Genomic DNA, 24,264 nt, shown 5'->3' on the forward strand with positions numbered 1-24,264 from the left:
TCAGGGTTGATCAGACAATAATAACTAATTTGATTCAGATATCGAAAGAAACATGGACACATGATTTTTAGATCTCAGTAATCTAATACTACAATCAGACCATCACCATCTGCTAATTTATCGAACCAATACGACAATCAGCCAATTTATCTAGTACTACAATCTGCTAATCCAGTATCTAGACTGAAGAATTGCAGGATCAGGTACAATAACTAAGAACATAGTGAATTGTACAACTTAGTTAATGCTATCATGTGAATGACATACAAGATCAATGTATGAGCATAGCTAGTTCGGTCCAAGAAATTTTACCTTAGATACCTCGAGGAAACTCTGCGATTTTGCTTCGAAGCAACACCGTGGTGCTCTCTTCACCTTCAGCAGCAGAATTGAGAAAAAACCCATGATTCTCAGCATTTTTGAAAACCTTGTAGGCAATGGCTCTTTCGCCATGTGGGATGCTTTCCATCTTGTGCAGAACAACAATGCACTTGTTGATGGAGAACTCTTGTGCATTTTTTGACCCGGCCAACAGAGCAGATTCCTCCTCTTCTTGCTTTCTTTTGATCTCCACATACCGTGCCATACCTTCCACCATTAGATTGACATGCTTCTTACCCTTCTTGGGTTCCATTACAACTTCTTATTTGAAGCAGCAACACCAACTCTTTCAGCAACATCTCTTGGAGCATCACTTTGAGTGGCATATCTTGGACCATCACTTTGAGCAGCATTTCTTGGATCATCGTACATGTGCGGATCATCACCGTATTGATTCAAGTCAAAAGAGAAGGCAACCCCCTCTCTTTCAACTTCAGGATCACCATCACTTACGTGTGTCACCTCAACTGATGTGAAATTGAAGTTACCCTCTACTATATGTGTGTCCCACACAAACACCCATGTTATCATTAAAGGTCACATGTCAGTGGAGATTCATTAGAAATGTCAACATAAAGAGAGGACATTAAAATCCATTAAACTCATCATCGTAAAGATTGCCTAATTTATCATTGAGAGGAAATGACTTAGCCTAGAATTTGCTTATTTCTGGTCATGACCATATATAGCAGAAGTGAATGAATAAACTTAGATTTCCCGAAAAAAAATATGATTACAAAAGAAGCATGGAATACAAGTTACAAGTTGCAAAGATGAAATGCACTAAACTAGAACTTACGATGATCAAGTTCTACCAAAGATGTGACTTGGCATCTATCATGTATGTATGATAGTTCCAGCTAAACACAACTTTGTTTCCAGGCATCCTTGAGAAGCATGTATTGAGCCTCAACTCTATTTTCCTGAATTTGTTGCTTTGTGAATTTTGTATGGTTGTATCTTTCATGGAATAAACTTGCTTTCCTATTCCAAGCTTCAGTAGACCATCCATTTTGCCCCGTATGATATGGATTGTTGTGCTCGTGAAGTAACTTTACCAAACCCTTTTCAAGAGCTAGGTTCCACGGATCCCTTGACCTTTTAACTACACCAACACAAATTTACATTGTTAGACATGACAAGAGGGTGCTCATGCCATAAGATGAGCAATATTCAATATAAGCTAGCTAATATTCAAGATGAGAAATATTAATGCAACAAGTATAGATGAAAGAAATTACATGTGGAGATGAAAAAATATCTCTTGGAGGGGTCTTTATAATTTTGGGTGAAGGCTCTTCACACCATGTGAAGCTTTTTTGCACTCGCTTTCATCATATTGTACTTTGGGGACCCTTTTGGATACATATATGCATTTCAACACAGATTACATTATTAGATGATGAAGACGATGAAAGGTTAATTATATATATATATATATATATATATATATATATATATATATGATTAAAACACACACCGCAATGTTGGCTAGTCAGGATGATATGCTTCCCACGTTTGCATTTAGCTTTCTTCCCTCAGAGTGTTCCCTAAGCCGTTGTTCCCATAGTTATTCTCATTACCATTTGGGAGATCAACAAAATCATTTGGTGCTATGTTATTGGGTTGGTTGTCAAGCCAAGTCTCATCACCATTATCCATTTTGATGATATTGTGAAGAACCGCGGCAACCGCGGGAAGTTTCACTTGGTTCTCGATTGTATGTAGTGTGCCAACATGAAGAATTGGGAAGCACTTCTTAAGAATTCCTATGGACCTTTCCACATGGTTACATAGAACAACATGTCGATGACTGAACAATTCCCTATGGTTTTGTGGCCGAGTGTGTCCATGCCCAAATTCCTTCAAGTGGTACCAAATGGCCCAATAAGGTGCCAGAAATGACTGGGTGTTTGCATAACCCCCAGCAACTAGGTAAAACTTGCCCTCAGGTAGTCTAAGGCCTTTGCTCATCGCAGACTGAAAAATTGTAGCGTCTGTAGCCGAACCCTCGCAGCCACATGACATGAAAGTGAACCTTAGATTGAAGTTTCACGCAATCATGATATTATGACTGGGGGTACCCTTCCTATTCCGAAATGGAGAGGCAATTCCAGGTGTTGCGGTTATAGGTACATGCGGCCCATCAATGGCTCCTAAATAGTTCTGGAAGCAAATAGATTGCAGGTCAATAAGGAACTATAAGTTAGATAAAAGAAGGAATTATGGAAGTGTTAAAAATGGAAACCTGGAAGTAAGGATATAATCTTGGGTTGGTGGAGATTTCTGCATGTGGCTCATCAATGCTCAGAGGCTTCAAAAGTCGACTAGATAAGATGGGAACAATGTTGAAGAACTCATTGATGTACTCATGAAATGTTTGGCCACTATGCTGAAATTCTAGATGGAGCTCTTCATAAGATGCATTGTGGGACACCATGTACAAGAAAAGGCCACCTTCTCCTCCACCTTTATTCTTGTATCCGATATCAGGTTTTCTCTTCTAAGATAAGATGCCAATGAAGATATGTGTCTCCATCCTATAAGATACTATGGAGTTCTTAACATGCCCTGCAAGGATATCGTTAACATGCTTCTTGCCATATAGGATGGAGCTATGTCGTTGCTTTTTTCTCGATTGGTCCTATTACGCATTCGGTGCAATGCAAATAAAGAACATCGTGTCTTCACCAACCTCCCTTCTCCTCTTCCTAATTCGACCGATAAACATAATTCATCTTGGCACTAAACTAGAATAAGAAAGCAACAACTAAGAACTACATCTCATGGTTTAATTGACTTGAAGCAAGTTCTTCATAAAGACATGATAGAAAATCATAAGACATACATAATGATGGATGATATTCACAAGCTGAATATCATAGCATGAGGCCAGAATAATAGACTAGAGGTCAAGAGCTATCAAGTAGGATAAACTACTTCGATAAAGAAACAAGGTCAAGAGGCCAAGAAGTACCGAAGTTAGGTGTGACGACTGGATCTCAAGATGGAGGCAACTCGTCCACCCCAACAAGAATCCAAGCGGCAGGCTGTCAAAATACGAACATATCAGTGGCATGTAAGATGACATATAATCATTCATACTAGAAACAAACGACAAACTGCAATCTAATTGCCATAAAATAAAGTGGAATGGACAATACGCTAACCAACTGATATAGTGACAAGGAATTGTATGAAAATGAAACAGCAACAATCAGGTATATTTCAAAGTTCCATAACTCCACATCAGACCATGAAAGTGTCACCATCAGACCATCAGTAGTTGAAATTTGTTTAGCCCATTTAGTAAAAGAACAGTGAAAAATAAGTTTACCAACATATATATAGATGCATTCAACTCAACAACAACCAAGTACACTAACCAAAGGAATATCATATACCCGGTGAATAATTTGAATCAATTTTTTCTGTTTAAAAATATTTAGTTTAGCAACAACAACAACTCAGATATTTAGTTCTCAGCACAAAATCTCTCCAGATTTATGTATAGCTATGGATACATATTATGCTTCTAATTTCTTGAGATAGAAAATTGCGTATGCTACTAAAGCATGTAGTAGTCAGTTTCCTCCTAAACTGCAGTGCAAATGATCAAGAGTAGTTTTGTCAGACCCGCATCTATTCTACCTTCTTTTTTGGGAAGACAAGGCGACATGGCTAAGGTGTACAAAGAAAGACTAGTCAAACAGTGCAAGGTTCTCTCTCTTGGCTCTTGTTGTTACTTGTTCTAGATAATTCTGAAGGATTCTATGGCTAGTGTACTTACGATTTTGGTACAAGGTATGATTACTGAGGCCGCAGACATGTACATGTAACAAGTTTGCTCCTAAAATGCAGTGCAAATGGTCAAGGGTAGTTTTGTCAGACCCACATCAATTCCATCTCCTATTTTTTGGGTAGACAAGGAAAAATCATATAACCATGCCAAATTCATCAAGCACAATCAGACATGATGTTAGATATAAGTACCATTAAAATGATTCATCACAAATTCAAAGGAGCTGATATGATTTCATTAACGGATCATTAACATTCAGATAGACCAATTGTAACACTCCAATTAGGCCTAACTTTGATCCAATTAGGAAAAACAGAACGATGTAAACTAGCACACACGATGCACAACACATGTGTGGCTGAACTGAACCGAACCGAACCGAGGAGCATCCGAGGAGAAAGATGGGGCTGGATAAGAACAGCAGGCACGTCGAATTGAGGAGCATCCGAGAAGAAATCAGCAAGATGGGGCCATGTGTGCCGAACTAAGGAGCAAGAAGGCTTCCACCATGGAACTAGGGTTTGCAGGGAAGGGGATGGAGGAGTGGAGGAATCACTTGGGGAAGATAGGCTGTCGGAGGAAGACACCGACGTTGTAGCTCCGGCAGTGGCTGGGCGTTGAAGATTCGGCGACACATATCGAGGAGGCGGCAAGCTCCTCCTCTCGCATGTCTGTGTGTCTCGCTTGATCCGTTCCACGCGTGTGCCCTCGAGGCTCGGTAGCCGCATGGATAGAGAGGGATTGAGGGTTTCTAGAGGGTTTGGACGGTGAAATCTCACGTACCAAATAGGCCATAGAAAATTTTAGATGTTTCTAGGCCCCTCATGAATTATCCTGTCAAAACCCCTTCAACCCTCGCGTACCAATCGATGCCTTTCAAAAAAAATGGAAACATTTTTTCAAATGCACAAACCTTTTTGAATCCATGAACTTTGTTTTCAAACACATGAACATCTTTTACAAATTCACAAACATTTTCGAATATATGATATATTTTTTTCTCAAAATTTCACCGCAATGGTCACATAGTGAACTGGTCAATAGGTAACGAGTCAACCACTAGCCGGTCAACCGTCGAAGCGATGGAAGGAGCAGGGATTGAGCGAGCGAGCAGCTCGCGTGTTGGGCCGGCCCACGCACACACATCACATCCAGACCTAGCCACCACCACCACCATGGCAGCATCGCCGCCGCGCCGCCGGGCCTCGCCGCCGGCGATCCTGGACGAGCTATTCGAAGAGATCCTCCTCCGTCTCCCACCCGACGACCCCGCCTGCCTCCTCCGCGCCTCCCTCGTCTGCAAGGCCTGGAGCCACACCGTCTCCAGCCCCAGATTCCGCCGCCGCCTCCATGAGCTCCACCGCACACCCCCCGTGCTCGGCGTCCTCCACAACTGGGAAGACGATGCCATCCCGCGATTCATCCCCACCACCGCATCGTCCTTCTCCCTCGCCGCTCCGGACTCTCGCTCCTGGCGGGCCCTTGACTGCCGCCACGGCCGCGCCCTCTTCCTCTCCAAGCGCCAGGACGCCGAGGAGCTCCTTGTGTGGGAGCCAATCACGGGCACCCAGCAGCGCGTACCTGTGCCCGCGGCGTTCCACGGCGACTACCCTACGGCTGTCGTGTTGTGCGCAGTGGACGGGTGCGACCACCGCGACTGCTTCGGGGGCCCTTTTCGCGTGGTCTTGGTCTTCTGTGTCGACGAAGAAGACACTGAGCAAGATCCGTTTCTCACGTCGGCCGCCGTGTACTCGTCGGAGACCGGCGCCTGGGGCGAGCTGACCTCGATGCACGGCCAGTTCGTGATGTACTTTGAATATTATTGCAGCGTGGTCGTTGGGAAGTCACTGCTATACTTCTTGTCCGACGGTCAGTTGATCCTGGAGTATGATTTAGTGAGGCACGGGCTGACTGTGTTCAACACACCTGATTGCCAACCCGATTACATGTCTGATGATGATGGGTTGGACTACAGGTTTAACCTCATGCTGGCGGAGAGCGGTGCACTCGGGGTTAATGAAGAACTGGGTCAGCGTCTCAAATTGTGGACAAAGGAGCCAAGTTACGGCACTGATGCAGTATGGGTACTTAGCCGGGTCATCAACTTGAAAATTTTGCTTCCAAATGATGCTCTCCTGGATGCAACAACTTCAGTGCAAGTGTTGGGCTTTGCTGAGGAAGCAAATGTCACTTTGGTGATGACGGTTGCTGGCCTCTTCTCAATCGAACTACAATCCAAGCGGGTGAGGAAGGTGTGCGGTCATCGTGGCTTCTGTAATCTCATTCCAGTTGTCAGCTTCTACACTCCGCATTCTAGGCTCAAAGAACTCGGGGGCGAACACCATGACCCATAGCCGCGGCTGAACCCAACTCAGGTGATCTCTGCTGATCCTTCTCCAAAGAGACCTGTAGCAGGTGATTCGACATCCGTGAAATGTGATATCAGCTAGATGGAAGTTCAGAGTTTGACAAGATATTCCTCCTGTAAGGCTGGAACTTTGTAACACGATGTTATTTCTCCCCGGTCATGTTCCCTCAATAATGCTTGATACTTATCTGTTGAATGGAAGGCTGGAACTTGATGTCCTTTAGTATTTTTGGTATCAGCACACTATAAGTTTATTTTATCTGCTTGCATCTACTCATCCATTGTTTCTAGGTGTTTCTCAGTAATACCTTCCCACCACTATCCAGCTGCACTGTTTGTTGTGGTCCGATTTTTTCCATTGTTTCCTCTTTACTGTTTAGAATTGGAGTCGTATTTGCTTTTATCTTGGAGGTTTGTAGAAGCCATTTTGGATGTTCTTGTTCATGTGCAAGAGGTGCTTCTTAAGCACAACTCATGTGTACTATTTATTAAGTTCTGCTTTACTTAATTTATCAGCTAGCATTACATGCCCCTTAGAGGAATTGGCCTTCTATAGATATCTGCATTTCTCAATACTTGTTTTTTATTCTTGCCGGCTCTCCTTTAAAAAATATATATTTAATTCTATAGTATATGCCAGCCTATCCGGTGTACGAAATGTTCGCCTGTTTGGAGACTAGTTTTCTTCTTTTCAAATCAATATTTGTAATTTTGGCCCTGTTCGGTAATGGTCCGCTCTGGGAATCTGCGGAGCGGGTAAATGGCAACTCCACCATTTTGACCTACAGCTCCACCAAATCCTCTCCGGGAGCTGTGGAGCGGAGAGATGCCGAACAGCCCGTTTATGTCTCTTAAATTCTGCAACGTAGATTTGTGAATGTAAAAAAAATTCCAAAAAGAACTGTCAGAAATCAAAAACAAAAAAGAATCCAAATAGAGCCTAATCTCCTCAAACTGGTTGAACCGTACCTGTTCAATCCTGCATATGCAAACTAATAATGGTCTTATTTGGGAGTTGGAAGGAACTGTTTGCTGTTAGTTGCTGTTAAATGAATCAGTCTAATTTCATGATCATGCTATAACGATTAAGTTTGATCATTTAAGCATTTGTATGCATCTCTTCCTGTTGCTATTCCTTTTTTACTAACAAGAACACTGACATAGTCGTTGGTTAGGGGGCAACTCAAATGGCAACAACAGAAGCCTAGAAGTAATGTAAATAATCTTGGGGTTGTAGGAAAAGGCGTCAGATGGGGTAATGTCAGGCCTCTGCTGAAGCTTCTCCAAAAGAGGCTTGCAACAGATTGTTCATCGTCTGTGAAATGTGGTTCAGCTAGATATAAAGTTCTGAAATTGCCAAGATATGCTTGAGACACAGTATTACATGTTCCTACTGCATGTTCATGTTGCTTCAATGGTCGATACTCTTCTGGCGATGTGTATACAAGTTGCTAGATAAGTGTTGTTGTCATTCAGCATTTGATCTCTCTCTCTGGTTTATACCAGATCAACGTCGTCATGGTTGGGCCAGGAGGTGATCTGGCCATGGCACCGGCGGCTCAGCCGGAGGTGCAAGAGAAAGAGATGGACGGATGTGCTCCGCTGCCTATCAAGTTCTTCCACAGCCAGGAACAAGAATTCCCTAGCTTATATCAAGTGCTCGCGCCGGAGGAGGAAGCCGCCAGGTTCGCGCATCGCATCACCGCAGAGGGGAACGACAAACACCATTGGATGGAGGAGGGAACGCAGCCAGACCCGGAGCCTGAGGAGCCGTCCGCCGACGAGCCCATCTACGGCTGGCCTTGTCCAGACTTCTCACCTGAGATGATCCGAATGTGCAGCAGGATGCTGTGGTACATCCTTGGCCGCCATCTTCTCCGGCCTCTAGTACATCCCATCAGCTTAATTCATTCTAGTTTTGTTGTGCATTTGTTTGCTCAGTCTGCCAATTAATGTTAGAGATCTGAGCTCACTTGCAACAATGCAATGTGTAATCTGTAAATGCATCTAGTATTTGCAACATTCTAGCTTTCTGATAACTCATTGTTTAACTTCAATTCGGAAAGAAAAAATATTAAATGTTTCATTGCAACCGATACAACACGTAGACAATAAATGTTTCTGAAATGATCACTGACTTGCAAAAACTACATCTAAGAGACATATAATGCTAGTTGATCAATTAAGTAAGGCAAAATATAATAATTTAATATGAGTTTTGCTTAAGAAGTACCACTACATTTTACGCGTGACATCCAAAATGGTTTCGCAAATACGACTGCCATCAGTAAAGAGCAAACAATGAAAGGTTTGCTGAGCACGGCAAAAATTGCAGTCGGATATACAAGGTGATGGATGGCCAAGGTATCGCTGCAAAAACAGCTTCTCCCTCCGTTTCTAAATATAAATCTTTTTAGAGATTTCAACTGAGACTACATGCGGATGTATATAGACATAGTTTAGAGTGTAGATTCACTCATTATGCTCCATATGTAGTCCATATTGGAATCTCTAAAAATATTTATATTTAGGAACGGAGGGAGTAGAAAACTATGGATGAGTATTGCACCGCGGAGAGCCACTGATGATCCATCAGTTATTATGTGCTGATGCCAATAACACCTAGTGACCAGATCAAATAATGAGTATACAATTCAGCAGATAAGTATTCACCATTGAGCGAACATGAATGGGGAGTAGTAACACCTTGTTAGGGCGTCCCATGCATATCTTAGCAGTTTCAGAATTTCTATCTAGCTGCTATCAAATTTCATTCACGGATGGTGAATCATCTGCTGCAAGTCTCTTTGGAGAAGGTTCGTAGGAGATCGACTCATCTTTAGCTCGTTTCATGTCTCTGCCAACAATCTCAAAGTCGGTTACGCTACTTCCAATGCTTTCTCTTGGTGCTGCCGTAGACATAGTTGGGGAATGGAAGCTGTTGTTTGATCGTGCCATCTGTGAAGAAGTCAAAGATGCAGTTCTTGCCATAGTATTGTTAACACTCTGCTCATGACTTGCCTGTGAGACCACCCTCTTCATAATATTATCTATGCCGTCGCTTGGGGTTGACATTGCTTGCTTCAGTTCTTCAAGCTGAACCAAAACAATTAAGAGAGATGTTATTGTTCCTTACAAAATGTCTTCTTCGTTCATAGAGCACTAGATTCATGAGCAAAACCAAACTGGTAGCATGAATAAAATTAAGTTTGTTCACCTTCTTCTGGAATCGAGGCAACATTCTAGCAAGGTAAGATATCTCCTCTTCCAGAGTCAACTTTCCTGAGTGTCCTTTAGCAGCAGATGCTCTAAGGTCTTTATCAGCCAACAAAGCTTCCTTGGCAATTTTCAGATTATGTATACGCGACTTGCATAATGAAATAGCCTTTGCACAATATGGGATTGCATCCCCAACCTTGGATGCTAACTCAAAGGCCAAACATATGCGGATGTTTCTAGAACTGAATTAAGGTAATCAACAAAGGAAGAATTGAACTCAAAGACCTAATCATAACAAAACAGCACTATCCACCTAACATTTTTTTTCTGGTGATCACAGTCCTACTCCAAATCTACACTAAAATGTGGATTCAAAAGCAGGTGAAGGCACCTGTGCAAGATTTCGGTCAACTCAAATTATTTGAAACCACACTATTATGCTGATTTGTTCTACTACTATACAGCAGAGTTGCTGACACTCTTATCACCACAAAGAGGATACAGATCGACAATTCGAAAATGGTCAGGCCTAACCAAATGTTCCAATATCGCTAAAGCTTCGAAGTAGTAACCGATTGAGCTGTCTCTGTCCTCTACAAAAGTGAAAATCAAATGTGAGGCCTTGAATGACCATTCACCAGCCTAACACATGGTAACTGAGATAGCTGAGATTACCTCTTGTCATCGAGATTTCAGCTAGAGCAATCAATATATTAACCTTCTCCATTGTCTTCTCTGGACTCTTGGCAACTATGACCCTTGCAGTATTCAACATTTTCCAGGCCAAATCCAAATCAGAATCATCTCCATCGCCTGTCATGTTCCCATCCGTCTGACCTTTGCCAAGCAAGTTTGCCCCTAACCAGCAACAACTATATCAGCACGTGCCATTGAAGGAAGAAAAACATTTTTTTCCTTTAGAAAATGGAAGAGTTTTATTATTCCAGGCCTCTGAATCGAGGATGCACACAGCCCAAGAGGAAACAAACAACAATGAGATGCACACAAATGCGTACAAGATCCAACTCACTTAGTATACTGTGATCATATAATATTAGTGAAAACATTCCAAGTCCCAAACTATTAGTACTTTGCATTGGCATGGGCAAATTACTGATAAGAAGTTTATTAGGTATACTCTTCATTAGGCATTAACAGACAATGAGAACTTATTGCAACCAGTAGTGTTATCAACTAGGTACTACAGTATATAGATTTAAAAAGGATAATAATGCCTTTCAGTGTATATGAGTGTCTAGGGCAGTAGCAGTGCCTTGTTAAAGTTGTGGGGTCAACTAATCCTGCAGTTTTCTCTAAGAGACCATTCCATAAACCTGAAGAACAATGCAAAATACAGTGACATATTTCAACCTATAGTAGTGAAAGTGATATAAATGATAAAGCATACCTTCTTCACAATCATCTTTGTTGGTTGTAGGTGTGATTGATTCTTCATTTGGTGCACGCTTTGAAACATTACCTGAACGATTGGCTGCCTCCCGAGCTTTGCATAACAAGGCACCTCCATAACGGTAAAACGTGCTAGCACACTCAGGAGCAAGGCCTCCATAATGTCGAACCCTACGTGACAACAACAACAATGCATAAATTTGCCGATGCATCATCGTTAACATTATAGCATAAACATGTAATCTGAAGTGGACAAAACCATTTTATGACACAAGGAGTAACTATGTTCTGTTGACTGTCTTTTATAGTTACTAGTGCTTGCACAGATTATGAAGTACAAATCTGAGGAAGAGGAGCCATACAAATGAACTGCACAGTGATCAAATAGGATAATACCTATCCCTCAAGCACTTGGACTTTGATTTAATTCTCGTCGCATTACACTATTACAGACATAACAACAAAATATGATAATACCTATCCCAGGTGGTGTTGTCAGGTCATATTGGCTAACTGGACTCACTAACCCCTCAAAGACCAACACCCACACCATTGTGCTCACTGTCAAATACATGAAACCAAAACACCACCCTTGGTAACCACATTAACATAGAGCATGTTAAATCCTACTAAGGTAGCTACAAATGTCAGAACTCAAAAGGCTCTGAGCCACACATGAAAAGAACAATGAACTAACTGGAAGTTTTCTTTCCCACTACTATCCATATGTTACGCTACAGCAGCATGCCTAGCTAGGAGTTTGGGAGTAGAATCCTAACCTGATCTCAAGAGCATGTCTGAAGCAGTCAGCCGCGTGGGCAAAGTCCTTCTCATTGATAGCCTTGCACCCCTTATCAAACAGCAATTGCGCCAATTCTAGTGATTTCTTCTCCCATACCCCTTGCTGACCACCCCTCCTCAGTAGGTTCAGCGGCGGCGCTGGGTCCTGGTGTTCACCCCTGGGCACTTGGAGCCTAGAATGTGGAGTGTAGAAGCTGACAACTGGAATCAAATTACAGAAGCCATGATTATGGCACACCCTTTTCGCTTGCTCCGACTGCAGCTCGATCATGAAGAGACTACCAATAGTTTTCACGAAAATAGCATTTGCTCCCTCCGCAAAGCCCAACACTGGAACAAGTGTGCATGGATCGATGTCCAGGTCGACGATCCGGCTCAGCACCCATCGTGCATTAGTGCCATCACTCGCCTCCCTTTTCCACAATATGAGCTGAAAATCAATGGCTTCGGCAACCCCCAGCCCACCGTCCTCCGCCAGCATGAGGTTAAATCTGTGGTTGTCACTGCCGTAATCGTCAGGTGGTGGGCGGAACGCAGCCAGTTCACCACTGCCCAAATTGTACTCCGGGATCATCCCACCGTCGGAGAGGAAGTAGAGCAGAGACCTCCCAACCAGCACGCTGGAATGATGCTCAAAGTCCATGCTGAACTCGTATTCCCTCGAGTTCAGCTTGCCCCACGTGCCAGTCTCCGACGAGTACAAGCACGCCGATGTGACAACGTCTGCGTTGGGCGAGATGTCGAGGGTGAAGACGAAGACCACGCCGAAGGGGCCCCCCGCACAGTCGCGGTGGCCGCACCCGTGGGCTGCGCAGAACACGGCCGCGGTCGGCCACGCGCACCTGAACGCCGAGGGCACCGGTATGCGCTGACGGGCGCCCGTGATTGGCTCCCACAGGAGGAGTTCCTGAGTTTCTTGGCCGCGGTCGTAGAGGAAGAGGGCGCGGCCGTGGCGGCAGTCGAGGGGGCGCCAGAACCGGCGGTCTGGAGCGGGGAGGGAGAAGGGCGAGGCGGTGGTGGGGACGAAGTCAGGGATGCGCTCGTCTTCCCAGTCGTGGAGGAAGCCGAGCACGGGGGGCGCCCGGTGGCGGTGGAGCCCGATGTAGCGGCGGCGGAAGTGGGGATGGGTGACGGCGCTCCTCCAGGCCTTGCAGACGAGGGAGGCGCGGAAGAGGCAGCCTGGGTCGTCGGGCGGGAGGCGGAGGAGGATCTCTTCGACGACATCGTCCGGGAGCACCGGCGGCGGCGGCGGTGCGGCCATGGTGGGTTTGGGTGCGGGTGGGGAATGTGGTTGGGCTCAACCAGATCGGATCGGAACTGGGAATGGTTCGGCTGTTTTGCCCACTAATGGCACTAACTATAATTTTTTTTTCCTTTTGATGAATCCATTTGAAAATTCGTTCCCTGCGGAATCCATTTGGAAATTCTCTAAACATAGCTGCTCCCTCCGTATCAAAATATAAAAACATCTTATATCAAAATATAAAAACATCTTATATTTTGATACAGAGGTAGTATATGTATGATGCGCGCCTATTTATCGGGCACTAGAAAAAAAATTGAATCAGTCGCTTTTTTGGATTGTTCGATCGCCATCCAACGACCATGATCACACAGCAACTGTTTCTTTTCTTTAAACATCCATTTATTTTTCATCGAAGGATTATCCTCCTCTGTTCTTTGTACAATCGTGGCAGTTGATGAATAGATTGCAAGTTTTTCAAAAAAATGCTGGCTAGACCATCTGCCACTTCCCCACTTTTCGCCGCCTTCCATTGTCATGTTCGTGTCAGCGAAGACCATGCCTCTATGGCCAACTCCAACCGGCCGATGCAAAAGGAAACCCTTTTTGTCCGATTTTTATTTGTTTGGATCTGTCAGGCGGATACGAGAGTTCATTTGCGTCAGTCGGCCCGTAGCTGAGCCCAACACGGACGATCCCATTTTGCAAAATCAAATTAAACCATGCATACCAAAAGTTCACGTCCACTATCATACATTAAACTTAAACATTAAAAATGTTTAAAAGGCATAAAAACTACTAAAACCTAGATCTAGTACTAGTCGACATCGTCGCTGCCATCCGTGGTGAGGTCGACGAACGGAGGTGGCTGCCACGGGTGGGCGACGGTGCCTGCACCACTGGTGCACGTGGCGGTGACGGTGGCCACGCATCCAGGGCACGGGCAGGGCCGGCACGAACTCCGGCGTGCATGGCAGCGGCAACGTCCACGTCCATGCCCCACCATCGCGGGTCCCAGGGCACAACTGGCGGCTCCAAAACCACCCCGTCCTCCGGCTCCGGAATGGCTACGTCGGCGACAAGGCGGGTTGAACGTTCAGGTCTTCCCACTAGTTGCGTTCGTACTCAGCCTTGGAGTCCTCGAGCACTTTCCGGATGAGCTCCTCATCCTCTTCAACGCCGAGGGCTAGCGGTTGCGGTGGCGTGGAGCGCGACCATGCGCACCACACATGCCCGCACATACTGGTCGGATGGGAGTACACGCACAGGGTGGTGCGGGAGCACGAGCATGCCGTCGTGGCGGGCTCAAAGAACGAGCGGGAAAAAGGTTTGCCGCCGCATGTCATGCTCGTCCCAGAACCAGGTGTCCCACATTGACGAGTCGACGATGAACCTGAGGTCTTAGAGGAGATCTGGAGGCAGACGATCTCCCCGACGGTTGATCTCCAGGAGATAGGCGTGGCGGCCCGCTAGGATGGGCGGCACGGGCACCCAATCCATGCTCAAATGCCACCCGTTTGGCAGGCGCGCATCAGGCCACGGCGGCGGGGTGGCCATGTCCTAGTACCGCTGGCACACTTCTACCTTGACGTAGGGCTTGTGCCGTGGCACGGCGGCCGACGGATAGATGGAGAAGCTAGCAACTTTCCTCGGCCCCGACGAACCAGAGGATGACCCCGCTTCATGGTCGTGCTTCCCGAACTTTCCAGGGATCCACTTCCACGTCCCGATGGTTGCCGGTGAGGGGAGGAGCTCGGGTGGCACGGCCTAGGGCTTGTCGGGCGCTTGGGGGGCAGAGGAAGATTGTGGAACACGACGAAAGTGGAGAAGTGGACTGTCCGGTCCACGAACGGGGGATAGCCATTAAAAAGGACCTTGGCTAGGGCGGCTGGGTGGCTGTCAAGCGGGCCCATCCACGCGTCGGATTAAATGGGTCAGATGGGAAATGGTTGGACGGCTGACAGGCAGGCCGGAGGGCAGACATCGAGAGGACACACGGCCATCCGTCCAGAGTCCGTCTGGTCACAAATCCGATCGAAATTTGCATCGAAAATGGACTCAACCGGACACGCGGTGGACATATTTTACGTCAGATGACTTGTGTTGGGCCGTGGAGTGTTGGGCCGTGGAATTTGTCCGTCTCGACCCTAACGGATAAGGGCTGGGACAAAATGAAGGTGGCAAACTGCCAACGTTGAACAGGTCCCGCCTCAGCCTCTATTAGACCTCTTCTGCTTCGTCCAAAATCCCAATGTTCGTCTACTGTGCAGTTTGCCACCTTAATTTTGTGCTCGTTTATCCACATTCCATAATTCATGTGATGCAAATAGGCAGACAAGTGCAGGGCCAGCAATTTTAAGTCATGCCTAACAAAAACCAAGCTTCGTTCGTTCTAGTTTTGCTCAGTCTGCGAATGTTGAGAGACTGAGCTTATTTGCAACATTGTACTGTGTAAAATGTAGCAATCAATTGTTTGTTAGCAAGAGATGTTTATGCCACGGATGAAAGGAAATGTTGGCACTGTAAACATCCTGTAAGTTGTTACGATGCAGACTTACGCCAGATACAAATTACAAATGTTGACCTGGAAAAGAAGAACACTATCCCAACAGGCGAGCATATCATTTACCAAACAGCTGACTATTCCAATGCTAATTAAGGATCATTGCACACAAACTGTAAGATAATGCACATAGTTTTTCAGGTCCTAGGTGATCAATCCCCACACAGCAGCTATAAGATACTCCCTCCGTCCCATAATGTAAACAGCAGCTATAAGATACTCCCTCCGTCCCATAATGTAAGACGTTTTTCGATATTAGTGTAGTGTCAAAAAACGTCTTACATTATGGGACGGAGGGAGTAATTTCAAACATTTTTCAAACGAGAAGTGGTCACCGTAGAAGAAGCAGGTCTTGAGAAATACTCCCTCCGTCCCATAATGTAAGACGTTTTTTGAAACTACTAGTGTCAAAAAAACGTCTTACATTATGGGACGGAGGGAGTAGTAGATTAATGACAGAGTACTTCAACTGCTAATTACTCCACTTCTATAAGATAATGTTGTATTTTCTTGCGACCGAGGAAACATGCAGCCCTAGTCATTATGTTTCTCAAAGATGAAATGTCACTCTGAATTTCAGATAGTCAGATGACCACCAATTTACAGCACAAGGTCACCATTCATTACAGAGTTTCATCGTTCCAATATTAAGCTTTGCGTCAGACTCAGGCTGGCGCAATCATGAGATCCAGGAACATATAGCAAGCCGACGATCATGTCTTGTTCGACGAAAAGACACACTGCCTGAAAGCATTCACTTCTTCGACATGCCGAGCCCTCCGAAAATCATCATAGCAACAACACCTGGGTCAATGTGCTCAAGTTCATTTTGGCTAGCCTGCATTTTCTGAAACCATTTAAATCCAGTCATTATGAATTCTAATAATTTTCAACAGCTCATGGACTGTTGACTAATTTTCATGTGCAACAGAAAACTAATGGTAAAACAAGGCAGTAATATACACAAACTGTTGCATTTACCTTCTTCACTTTTCTTTATATTGACGTTTCCACTCCTCTTCCTCTTGCTGTTGCTCTGAAGAACAAGCGAAAGAGGACATGTTGACTTGCGGACAGCAATCTGATAGACAGTTCAGTTTTCAGTGAGAATTGGGATATACTCCTTATCATTTGCTAGGCATGTATGAGAACACAATGAAAGAAGCATCTCCAAAGGTGATAGTAACAAAGATAATGTTATGTACGTCTAGTTAGCCCACCGAGCACCAAGTTACGTACATCTAGTTGGCTGTCTGCATCATCTCATTGTTATGTATGTACATGGAATACACAAGTTGCTTTTGTAGCACTGATAATGTTATGTACGTCTAGTTGGCCCACAGAGCACCAAGTTAGGGAGAGGATTCCCATGATCTCTCAGATAGGAGTTTATCATTTAAATTAGGAATATAGTATCTTTTAGCTTGAGCCTTAGACAATTTGGGATAATATCCATAATTTGTTACTTAAATCGGATTGTTAGGCTTCTATATAAAGAGGACCCTTGTGAGGAATAAATCAATAAAGCAAGCAAGAATTAGAAGAATAGCTCTTCTATCTTGCCTGAGAGCCTCTCCTCCTTAGCCTAGCACACAACCGACAACCATTGGATATTGACATTATTACGTAAATTTGTAAGACATGATTGCTATAAAAGTAACTTTTATGCAGCAAAATCTACCTGATACAAGTACACAGTTTAGACAGTTAACTGCAAGAAACAAGAATAATGAAGCCACCAATGGTCAGAAAGATAAAAATAACCACGTAACTGGCATACACCTTGAAAATATGATCCAACCAATAAAACAAGCATATCATTAAGCCTATTGTTTTCTCCAACATCATCGACTATCTATATGACAAAACTGGATAACAACTCTAGTAAAAACTAAATGACCCCTTACAGAATAATGTTGTAAATTCAAGATATAAGCTCTATGAGTTCCAAGTCTAAACACACATGCATGAGTATATGACCATCGTTTATGTGGGTAATATGACTTTCTCGGGGGAATCGCAACTCCAAGTTAAAATTGTGGGTTGAGTCAACTTCTTTGAGAAATCTTTCATACAAAGTCTCGAGAACAATGCAACCTCAGCGGAAATTATGCATTTCACCACACAATGGTGCAGCCCTGGCACCGACAATGGTCCCGAGGAAGGAACAATGAGATACAGTACATTATTCAGACTCACCTTTCTCCAAAGGTGGAGCATCCTCAACATTGCTTTCAGAGGTCGTCGAGTTCCCGGCATCATCTCTCCTGGTTGTACATTCACAAACTCCTGGGAACCCTAGGTGAAAACAAAGGCATAAACTTGGTGCACTCTTGGGAACATCACCTGAAGAATCTTTGGGTAGCAAGGCACATCCAGGTTTGTTGAGCGTGCCAGCACCCTCCAGAGCACCTTCTCCATAACACGGAAGCCTAAGTGAAAACAAAGGCATACATTTTCAGTCCGTAATTGTTAAGGTTACAAATAACAAAAGGCCATCAAAGTTTTGTAGCGCAGCTACAATTATTCCATCATCTGTTTTAATGACCCAAGTTGCTGTATGTTTTGTTGAGTGTTGTGTTCCATTTCTAACAACTGGTTAGTGTTTGCACAGGATTGTCAAGTACAGTTACGAGGTGCCAAGCACCATAGAATAAACGGCACATCGATGAGATATTTACAATAAGCCAGCGCCAGAGGCATATAACTCTTCTCAAATAGAAATAGGATAACATCTATCACTCCAAATAATTGCACTTTGATTAAATGCATGGCACAATACACATATCCTGACAAAAGATGCAAGTCCTAACTCTATAGGATTGCTATTGAATAACACTAATGCTAACTCGACTCACTTAGCCGTACAAACTCCAGCACAGTAGGGCTCGCACCGACCAAAAGAAAGATAAACATCGCTTGGCAACCACCTCATTGTAGAACATGTAATGCCGTTCTGCACACATCTCCTAAACTACAAAACTCAAAGGCCCAAAGCAACTAAGGATACATGGAAACTACCAGCTGATCCGTAAAAGAGTACCGAACTAGATAGAAGTTTCTTTCGACAATGCCATCCATACAAATGTTTGAGCGTGGCGAGTTCAAGAGTAGAGCCCTAACCTGATCTCGAGGTCATGGCTGACGTATTCGAAGGTGTTGATAAAGTCAACTTCCTTGGTAGCATTGGACCCCTTGTTCAACAATTGTTGTGCCTGATCCACTGTTTTTTCCTCCTCGCCACCTGCTTCCCCACTAGGCTTCGACGGCGGCAGATTCTGGTGCTTGCCTCGGGGTACAGGTGTGTAGAAGCTGACAACTGGGATCAAACTACAGAAGCCTCGATCAGTATCACTGCACACCTCCCTCACATGCCCCGATCGTAGCTCTATTGTATAGATGCCGACAACCGTGTTAACAAAAATGACATTTGCTTCCTCAGCAAAGCCCAGCACTTGCACTGCATGTAAGAGAGCATTCATTGGGAGGGAATTTTCCAAGCACATGACCCGGTTCAGCACCCATCCTGCTTCAGCACTGGCCTCTCTTGTCCACAATTTGAGCTGCGTATCCAAGTATTGGATTACTCCGATTCCACCGTCCTCCACCAGCACGAGGCTATATGCATGGCCGTAGTCTCTGTCCGGTAGGCCGAACACAGTCAGGTTGTGGCTTGCCAAGTCATACTCCACGACGGACGCACAGCTTGCGTCGCCGTCGGACGTGAAGTAGAGCACAGATCTGTCGACGAGCGCGCTGTAGCTTTCTGTGAATTCAATGGAGAAGTCGAGGGTGCACTGAACCGAGGTCAGCTCCCCCCAAGCGCCAGTCTCGGACGAGTATATGCTGGACGAGCATATGCTGGTCTCCTCATCTACCACGACGACGAAGAGGAAGACGACGCGGAAAGGACCCCCGAGGCAGTCGCGGTGGTCGCACCCGTCCGCTGCGCACAACACGGCCGCGGTCGGGTAGTCGCACTTGAACGCCGCGGGCACCGGTATGCGCTGCTGGGCACCCGTCATTGGCTCCCACAGGAGCAGCTCCAGACCACCAAATCCCTGGGGGAAGAAGAGGGCGCGTCCGTGGCGGCAGTCGAGGGCCCGCCAGGCGCGGCGGTCCGGGGCGGCGAGGGAGAAGGACGATGCAGTGGTGGAGATGAATCGGGGGATGAAATCGTCCTTCCAGTTGTGGAGGAAGCCGAGCACGGGGGGTACGCCGTGGATCTCGTGGAGGCGGCGTCGAAATCCGGGGCGGGAGACGATGCCGCTCCAGGCCTTGCAGACGACGGAGGCGCGGAGGAGGCACGCGGGGTCTTCGGGCGGGAGGCGGAGGAGGATCTCTTCGACGAGCTCGTCCAGGAGCGCCGGCGGCGGCGGTGTTTCCATGGTGGCCGGCCGTCTGGTGTGTGTGCGGGAGAAAGTGGAGTGGTTCGGCAGATAGGGTTGGGTTTGGTACCAAATATTCGATTTTCCTTCTTTGATTGTAGTAGAATTGATTTCTCCTTTTTTGATTCCACCCCTTATGTAGACTTAATTCGTCTTAGCCCTTTTTTATACTAATTATATCAAAAAAAATCGAGGGTACGCCAAAGACGTACCATAGCTTTATAGAAGAAGAGAAAGTTATGTACAAGATATTACACGGTAGGTAGTTGGCCCCAAGGAGCGCATCCACCAAACCCTTCACTCATCCTAACTCAACCCTACTACTTACACCACGTAGAGACTTCTGAAGCTCCTGCTCTAGACCACATATCTAGCTCTTGCCAGATCAAGTCCACAGTTTCATTTACATTTCTTGTATCATTCCTCCCCAAAACCCTGCCATTGCGTTGTTTCCATATGTTCCAGCATATTGACGTGACCACTGAATCCAAACCCTTCCGTCTCCCTTTCGGCATAATTTTCTTCATCGTATTCCACCAATCACCAATTGTGGAAAGCTGCGTTGGGCAAAGATCCGGGCTGATTCTCATTCTGCAGAAGCAAAGGTACCACACCTGCCGCGCAAAAACACATTGCATGGTAATGTGGTCCACGGTGTCCTCCTCCTGTTCGCAAAGATAACAATGCGATCTTTGGTCATGCAGCCCATGTCTAAAGCATCTATCCGCCGTCCATAACATGTATTGCACCGCTAACCACATGAAAATCTTGCAGACGAGTGGCGCCCAACATTTCCAAATGGCATCATAAGCTCTAAACCGGATCCCTCCCATGCAAAGCATCTTATAAGCCGAATGTAACACTCCGGATACAACTTTTCATATTCGTAACTCCAACTCTTGCCTTTTCCGGAGATGCTATATGATATTTCCTCCGTGGTTGGGTTTTGTTTGTTGTTTTGCATTTTGTTCTTGTTATGCATCTCATCTCATGTCATCATCTGCATTTCATCCGCATGTTTTTCAGAACTTGCATCCGTTCATGTTCCGCCGGTTCTCTCCGTTGTCTGTTCGGAGTCCAGACACACTCGCACGCGCCCGCGGCACCTCCGAAATATTATTTTATAAGTGGCATAAAAATGTTCTCGGAATGGGTTGCAACTTGGCGTGCGATCTTATTATAGTGTAGACGGAGCGCCTGCCAAGTTTCACCGCATTCGGAGTTTGTTTGACTGCCCAACCGTTAAGTATATAACCGCGATATAGTCGGTATATACGTCGGACGTTTTCGGTATCCGAAAACCGTGCCGGGCCGCACTTCATCTCTCTCTTCTCAGTCCAAGGCATTCTACACAGCCCACCTAGGTCCAACATACCCCCCCTCGCGTCTGGAGCCGCCAGATCGAGATCCGAGGGTCCGAAACCCCTCCAAAACCCCCCTAACCCTAGCCTTACCCCTATATAAACACCCCTCCTTCCTAAATTGGGCAACCCTAGCCTCTAGCCCCCCCTCGGGATCCCCGCAGCCGCCAGCCTCCTTCTCCTCGTTTTCCGGCGCCCTCCACCTCGCCTCCGCCACTTGGCGCGTAGTCATTGGCTGCGCCGCCGCCTGCCGCCGCCCGTGGCCACTCAGGCGCAGCCACGTCGCCTCCTTGCGCTCTCCCCCACGCCTCCAGCCGCGCGGGCCCTGTGAAGCCCATCCGCGGCCCGCCCCGGGCCGATCTGAGCCTGAGGCGCCCGCGCCGCCGCCGCCCGAGCGCCCGAGTGCCCCGCGTCCCCGCGCCTTCTCCCGCGCCGTAGCGCATCCCCGCTGCCCGCTCGCCTGGCGTCTCCCCGCCGGCCAGAGCTCGCCGGAACCCCGCCGGGTTTCGCCATCGCCGACCCCCCCAAGGCCAGGCCTCGCCGTCCCCTGCTCCCTTTTCTCTCCCTCTCGCTCCTCTCTCTCTCTCTCTCAGATCTCACATCTCTCTCCCTCTCTGCCATGGTTTCTCAGGAGCTCGTCGCTGCTCGCCGTAGGTGCTGCCGTGGCTGGATCCGGGGTCCCATGCCCGTTTCCGCCGGAACCGCCCCGCGCCGCCCCGTCCTTGCCTGCTCGCCGCCGGCGCCATCTGCCGCCGCCACCCTACCTCGTCCCTGCTCAGGAACGAGGAGCTCGACGCCTCGCCTCGCCCAGCGCGCCAGGCCCAGCCAAGCCAGCGCCAGGCCCAGCCAAGCCGGCCTGCTTCGGCCTCCTCCGCGGCCTGACCTCAGCCTCTCCACCGACCGGGCCAAGGCCCATGGTGAGCTGCCTCCCCCAGCGCCTGTTCCTGCTGGCCCAGCCAGATTCGGCCCAGAGTAGTTTTTTTTCGGTTCTGCGAATTTGTCTATTTATCCGAGGATTAACAGTTTTACAGAAAACCCCCTGATATTCATGCATTTAATATCTCACAAACTGTGCATCGGATTAAAATAATTTATATATGTAAAATGCTCAGAAAATTGTGTAGATTAATAATATGCCACTTTCATCTATGTTAAAAATGTTTAAAATGTTGTTTGTGTTTATTTTGCATAATGCCATGCTAAAATGCTTTATTTCATAACTAAATAACCGTAGCTCAGAATTAAATGTTCTTTATATGTAAATGGGGTGGAAAAATGCCTAGTTTAACATGGTCCACTTTATGTTGCTGTTTAACAATATTAAAATTGTGTTTAGGGCAGAACATTAGCTAATTCATAATTTGCACATGGGGATTTTCCGAAATTGTTGTTTGTTGTTCCGGCCTCACTTAAACTTGCCTAGATAGGTAGATTAATTATGTTTCACCTCTTGCCATGTTTAACAACATTTAATATTGTTGTGTACCTAAACGAGAGAGAACTAAATATGTCAATGTGGTGTTTCGTCAATATGCAACTCGTTGCATGTTGGGCTCCACTTAATTGGTAGTATTGTTTGTTGCACTTTGCCATGCCATGCCTCATTAAACCGGACATGCATCATACTTGATTGTGCATCATGCCATGTTTATGTGATGGTTGTTTACCATGTTGTTTACTTCTTTCCGGTGTTGCTTCTTAGTTCCGGTAATGTTGCGATTGTGAGGATTCGTTCGACTACGTCCGTTCGTCTTCTTCATAGACTCGTTCTTTTTCCTAGCGGGATTTCAGGCAAGATGATCGCTACCCTGGATCTCACTACTATCATTGCTATGCTAGTTGCTTCGTTCTATCGCTATGCTGCGCTACCTATCACCTGTTTATCAAGCCTCCCATATTGCCATGAACCTCTAACCTTTGACACCTTTCCTATGCAAACCGTTGTTTGGCTATGTTACCGCTTTGCTCAGCCCCTCTTATAGCGTTGCTAGTTGCAGGTGAAGTTGAAGATTTCTCCATAGTGGACAGCATTTTGTTGGGATATCACAATATCTCTTATATTATTAATGCATCTATATATTTGGTAAAGGGTGGAAGACTCGGCCTTTTGCCTGGTGTTTTGTTCCACTCTTGCCGCCCTAGTTTCCGTCATACCGGTGTTATGTTCCCGGATTTTGCGTTCCTTACGCGGTCGGGTTATTTATGGGACCCCCTTGACAGTTCGCTTTGAATAAAACTCCTCCAGCAAGGCCCAACCTTGGTTTTACCATTTGCCTCACCACCACCTACCCTTTCCCTTGGGTCGGCCAACCCGAGGGTCATCTTTATTTTAGCCCCCCCGGGCCAGTGCTTGTCTAAGTGTTGGTCCGAACTGAGCAGCCTACGGGGCCACCTCGGGGCAACTCGAGGGCTGGTTTTACTCGTAGCTTGACTTATCCGGTGTTGCCCTGAGAATGAGATATGTGTAGCTCCTATCGGGATTGTCGGCGCATCGGGCAGCTTTGCTGGTCTTGTTTTACCATTGTCGAAATGTCTTGTAAACCGGGATTCCGAGTCTGATCGGGTCTTCCTGGGAGAAGGTATATCCTTCGTTGATCGCGAGAGCTTGTCATGGGCTAAGTTGGGACACCCCTGCAGGGTATAATCTTTCGAAAGTTGTGCCTGCGGTTATAGGCAGATGGGAATTTGTTAATGTCCGGTTGTAGATAACTTGACACCAGATCCGAAT

The 24,264-nt window shown here is 46.1% G+C and overlaps 3 protein-coding genes and 1 pseudogene across 4 annotated transcripts; 1 reads left to right on the forward strand and 3 right to left on the reverse strand.

Annotated features, from left to right (window-relative positions):
- Positions 1–313: 313 nt before the first annotated feature.
- On the reverse strand, positions 314–1,393 carry LOC123115243 (uncharacterized; annotated as a pseudogene).
- A 3,869-nt stretch (positions 1,394–5,262) lies between these two features.
- LOC123114094 (uncharacterized) lies at positions 5,263–6,773 on the forward strand. Its single transcript, XM_044535465.1, has one exon. The coding sequence runs from the start codon at positions 5,266–5,268 to the stop codon at positions 6,535–6,537; it is 1,272 nt and encodes a 423-aa protein (XP_044391400.1). The 5' UTR covers positions 5,263–5,265; the 3' UTR covers positions 6,538–6,773.
- A 2,341-nt stretch (positions 6,774–9,114) lies between these two features.
- On the reverse strand, positions 9,115–13,308 carry LOC123114092 (uncharacterized). 2 transcript variants are annotated; one of them, XR_006456397.1, is made up of 7 exons: positions 11,960–13,308; positions 11,179–11,351; positions 10,446–10,628; positions 10,273–10,363; positions 9,769–10,006; positions 9,258–9,647; positions 9,115–9,173 (listed from the first exon to the last, which is right to left on the reverse strand). XR_006456397.1 is itself a non-coding variant. In XM_044535463.1 (6 exons), the coding sequence occupies exons 1-6, from the start codon at positions 13,240–13,242 to the stop codon at positions 9,315–9,317; spliced, it is 2,301 nt and encodes a 766-aa protein (XP_044391398.1). In that variant the 5' UTR covers positions 13,243–13,308; the 3' UTR covers positions 9,115–9,314. The 2 variants fall into 2 exon arrangements, 1 of the variants encoding a protein (XP_044391398.1); XM_044535463.1 differs by having other exon boundaries at positions 9,115–9,647.
- Positions 13,309–16,251: 2,943 nt separating this feature from the next.
- Positions 16,252–20,254, reverse strand: LOC123114093 (uncharacterized). Its single transcript, XM_044535464.1, has 4 exons — positions 18,911–20,254; positions 17,987–18,219; positions 16,769–16,868; positions 16,252–16,634 (listed from the first exon to the last, which is right to left on the reverse strand). Exons 1-3 carry the CDS (start codon positions 20,173–20,175, stop codon positions 16,774–16,776), a joined length of 1,593 nt encoding a protein of 530 aa, XP_044391399.1. The 5' UTR covers positions 20,176–20,254; the 3' UTR covers positions 16,252–16,634; positions 16,769–16,773.
- Positions 20,255–24,264: the final 4,010 nt, after the last annotated feature.

Source organism: Triticum aestivum, chromosome 5B (genome assembly GCF_018294505.1).
Source record: "Triticum aestivum cultivar Chinese Spring chromosome 5B, IWGSC CS RefSeq v2.1, whole genome shotgun sequence".
In the NCBI taxonomy this organism is placed as follows: domain Eukaryota; kingdom Viridiplantae; phylum Streptophyta; class Magnoliopsida; order Poales; family Poaceae; genus Triticum; species Triticum aestivum.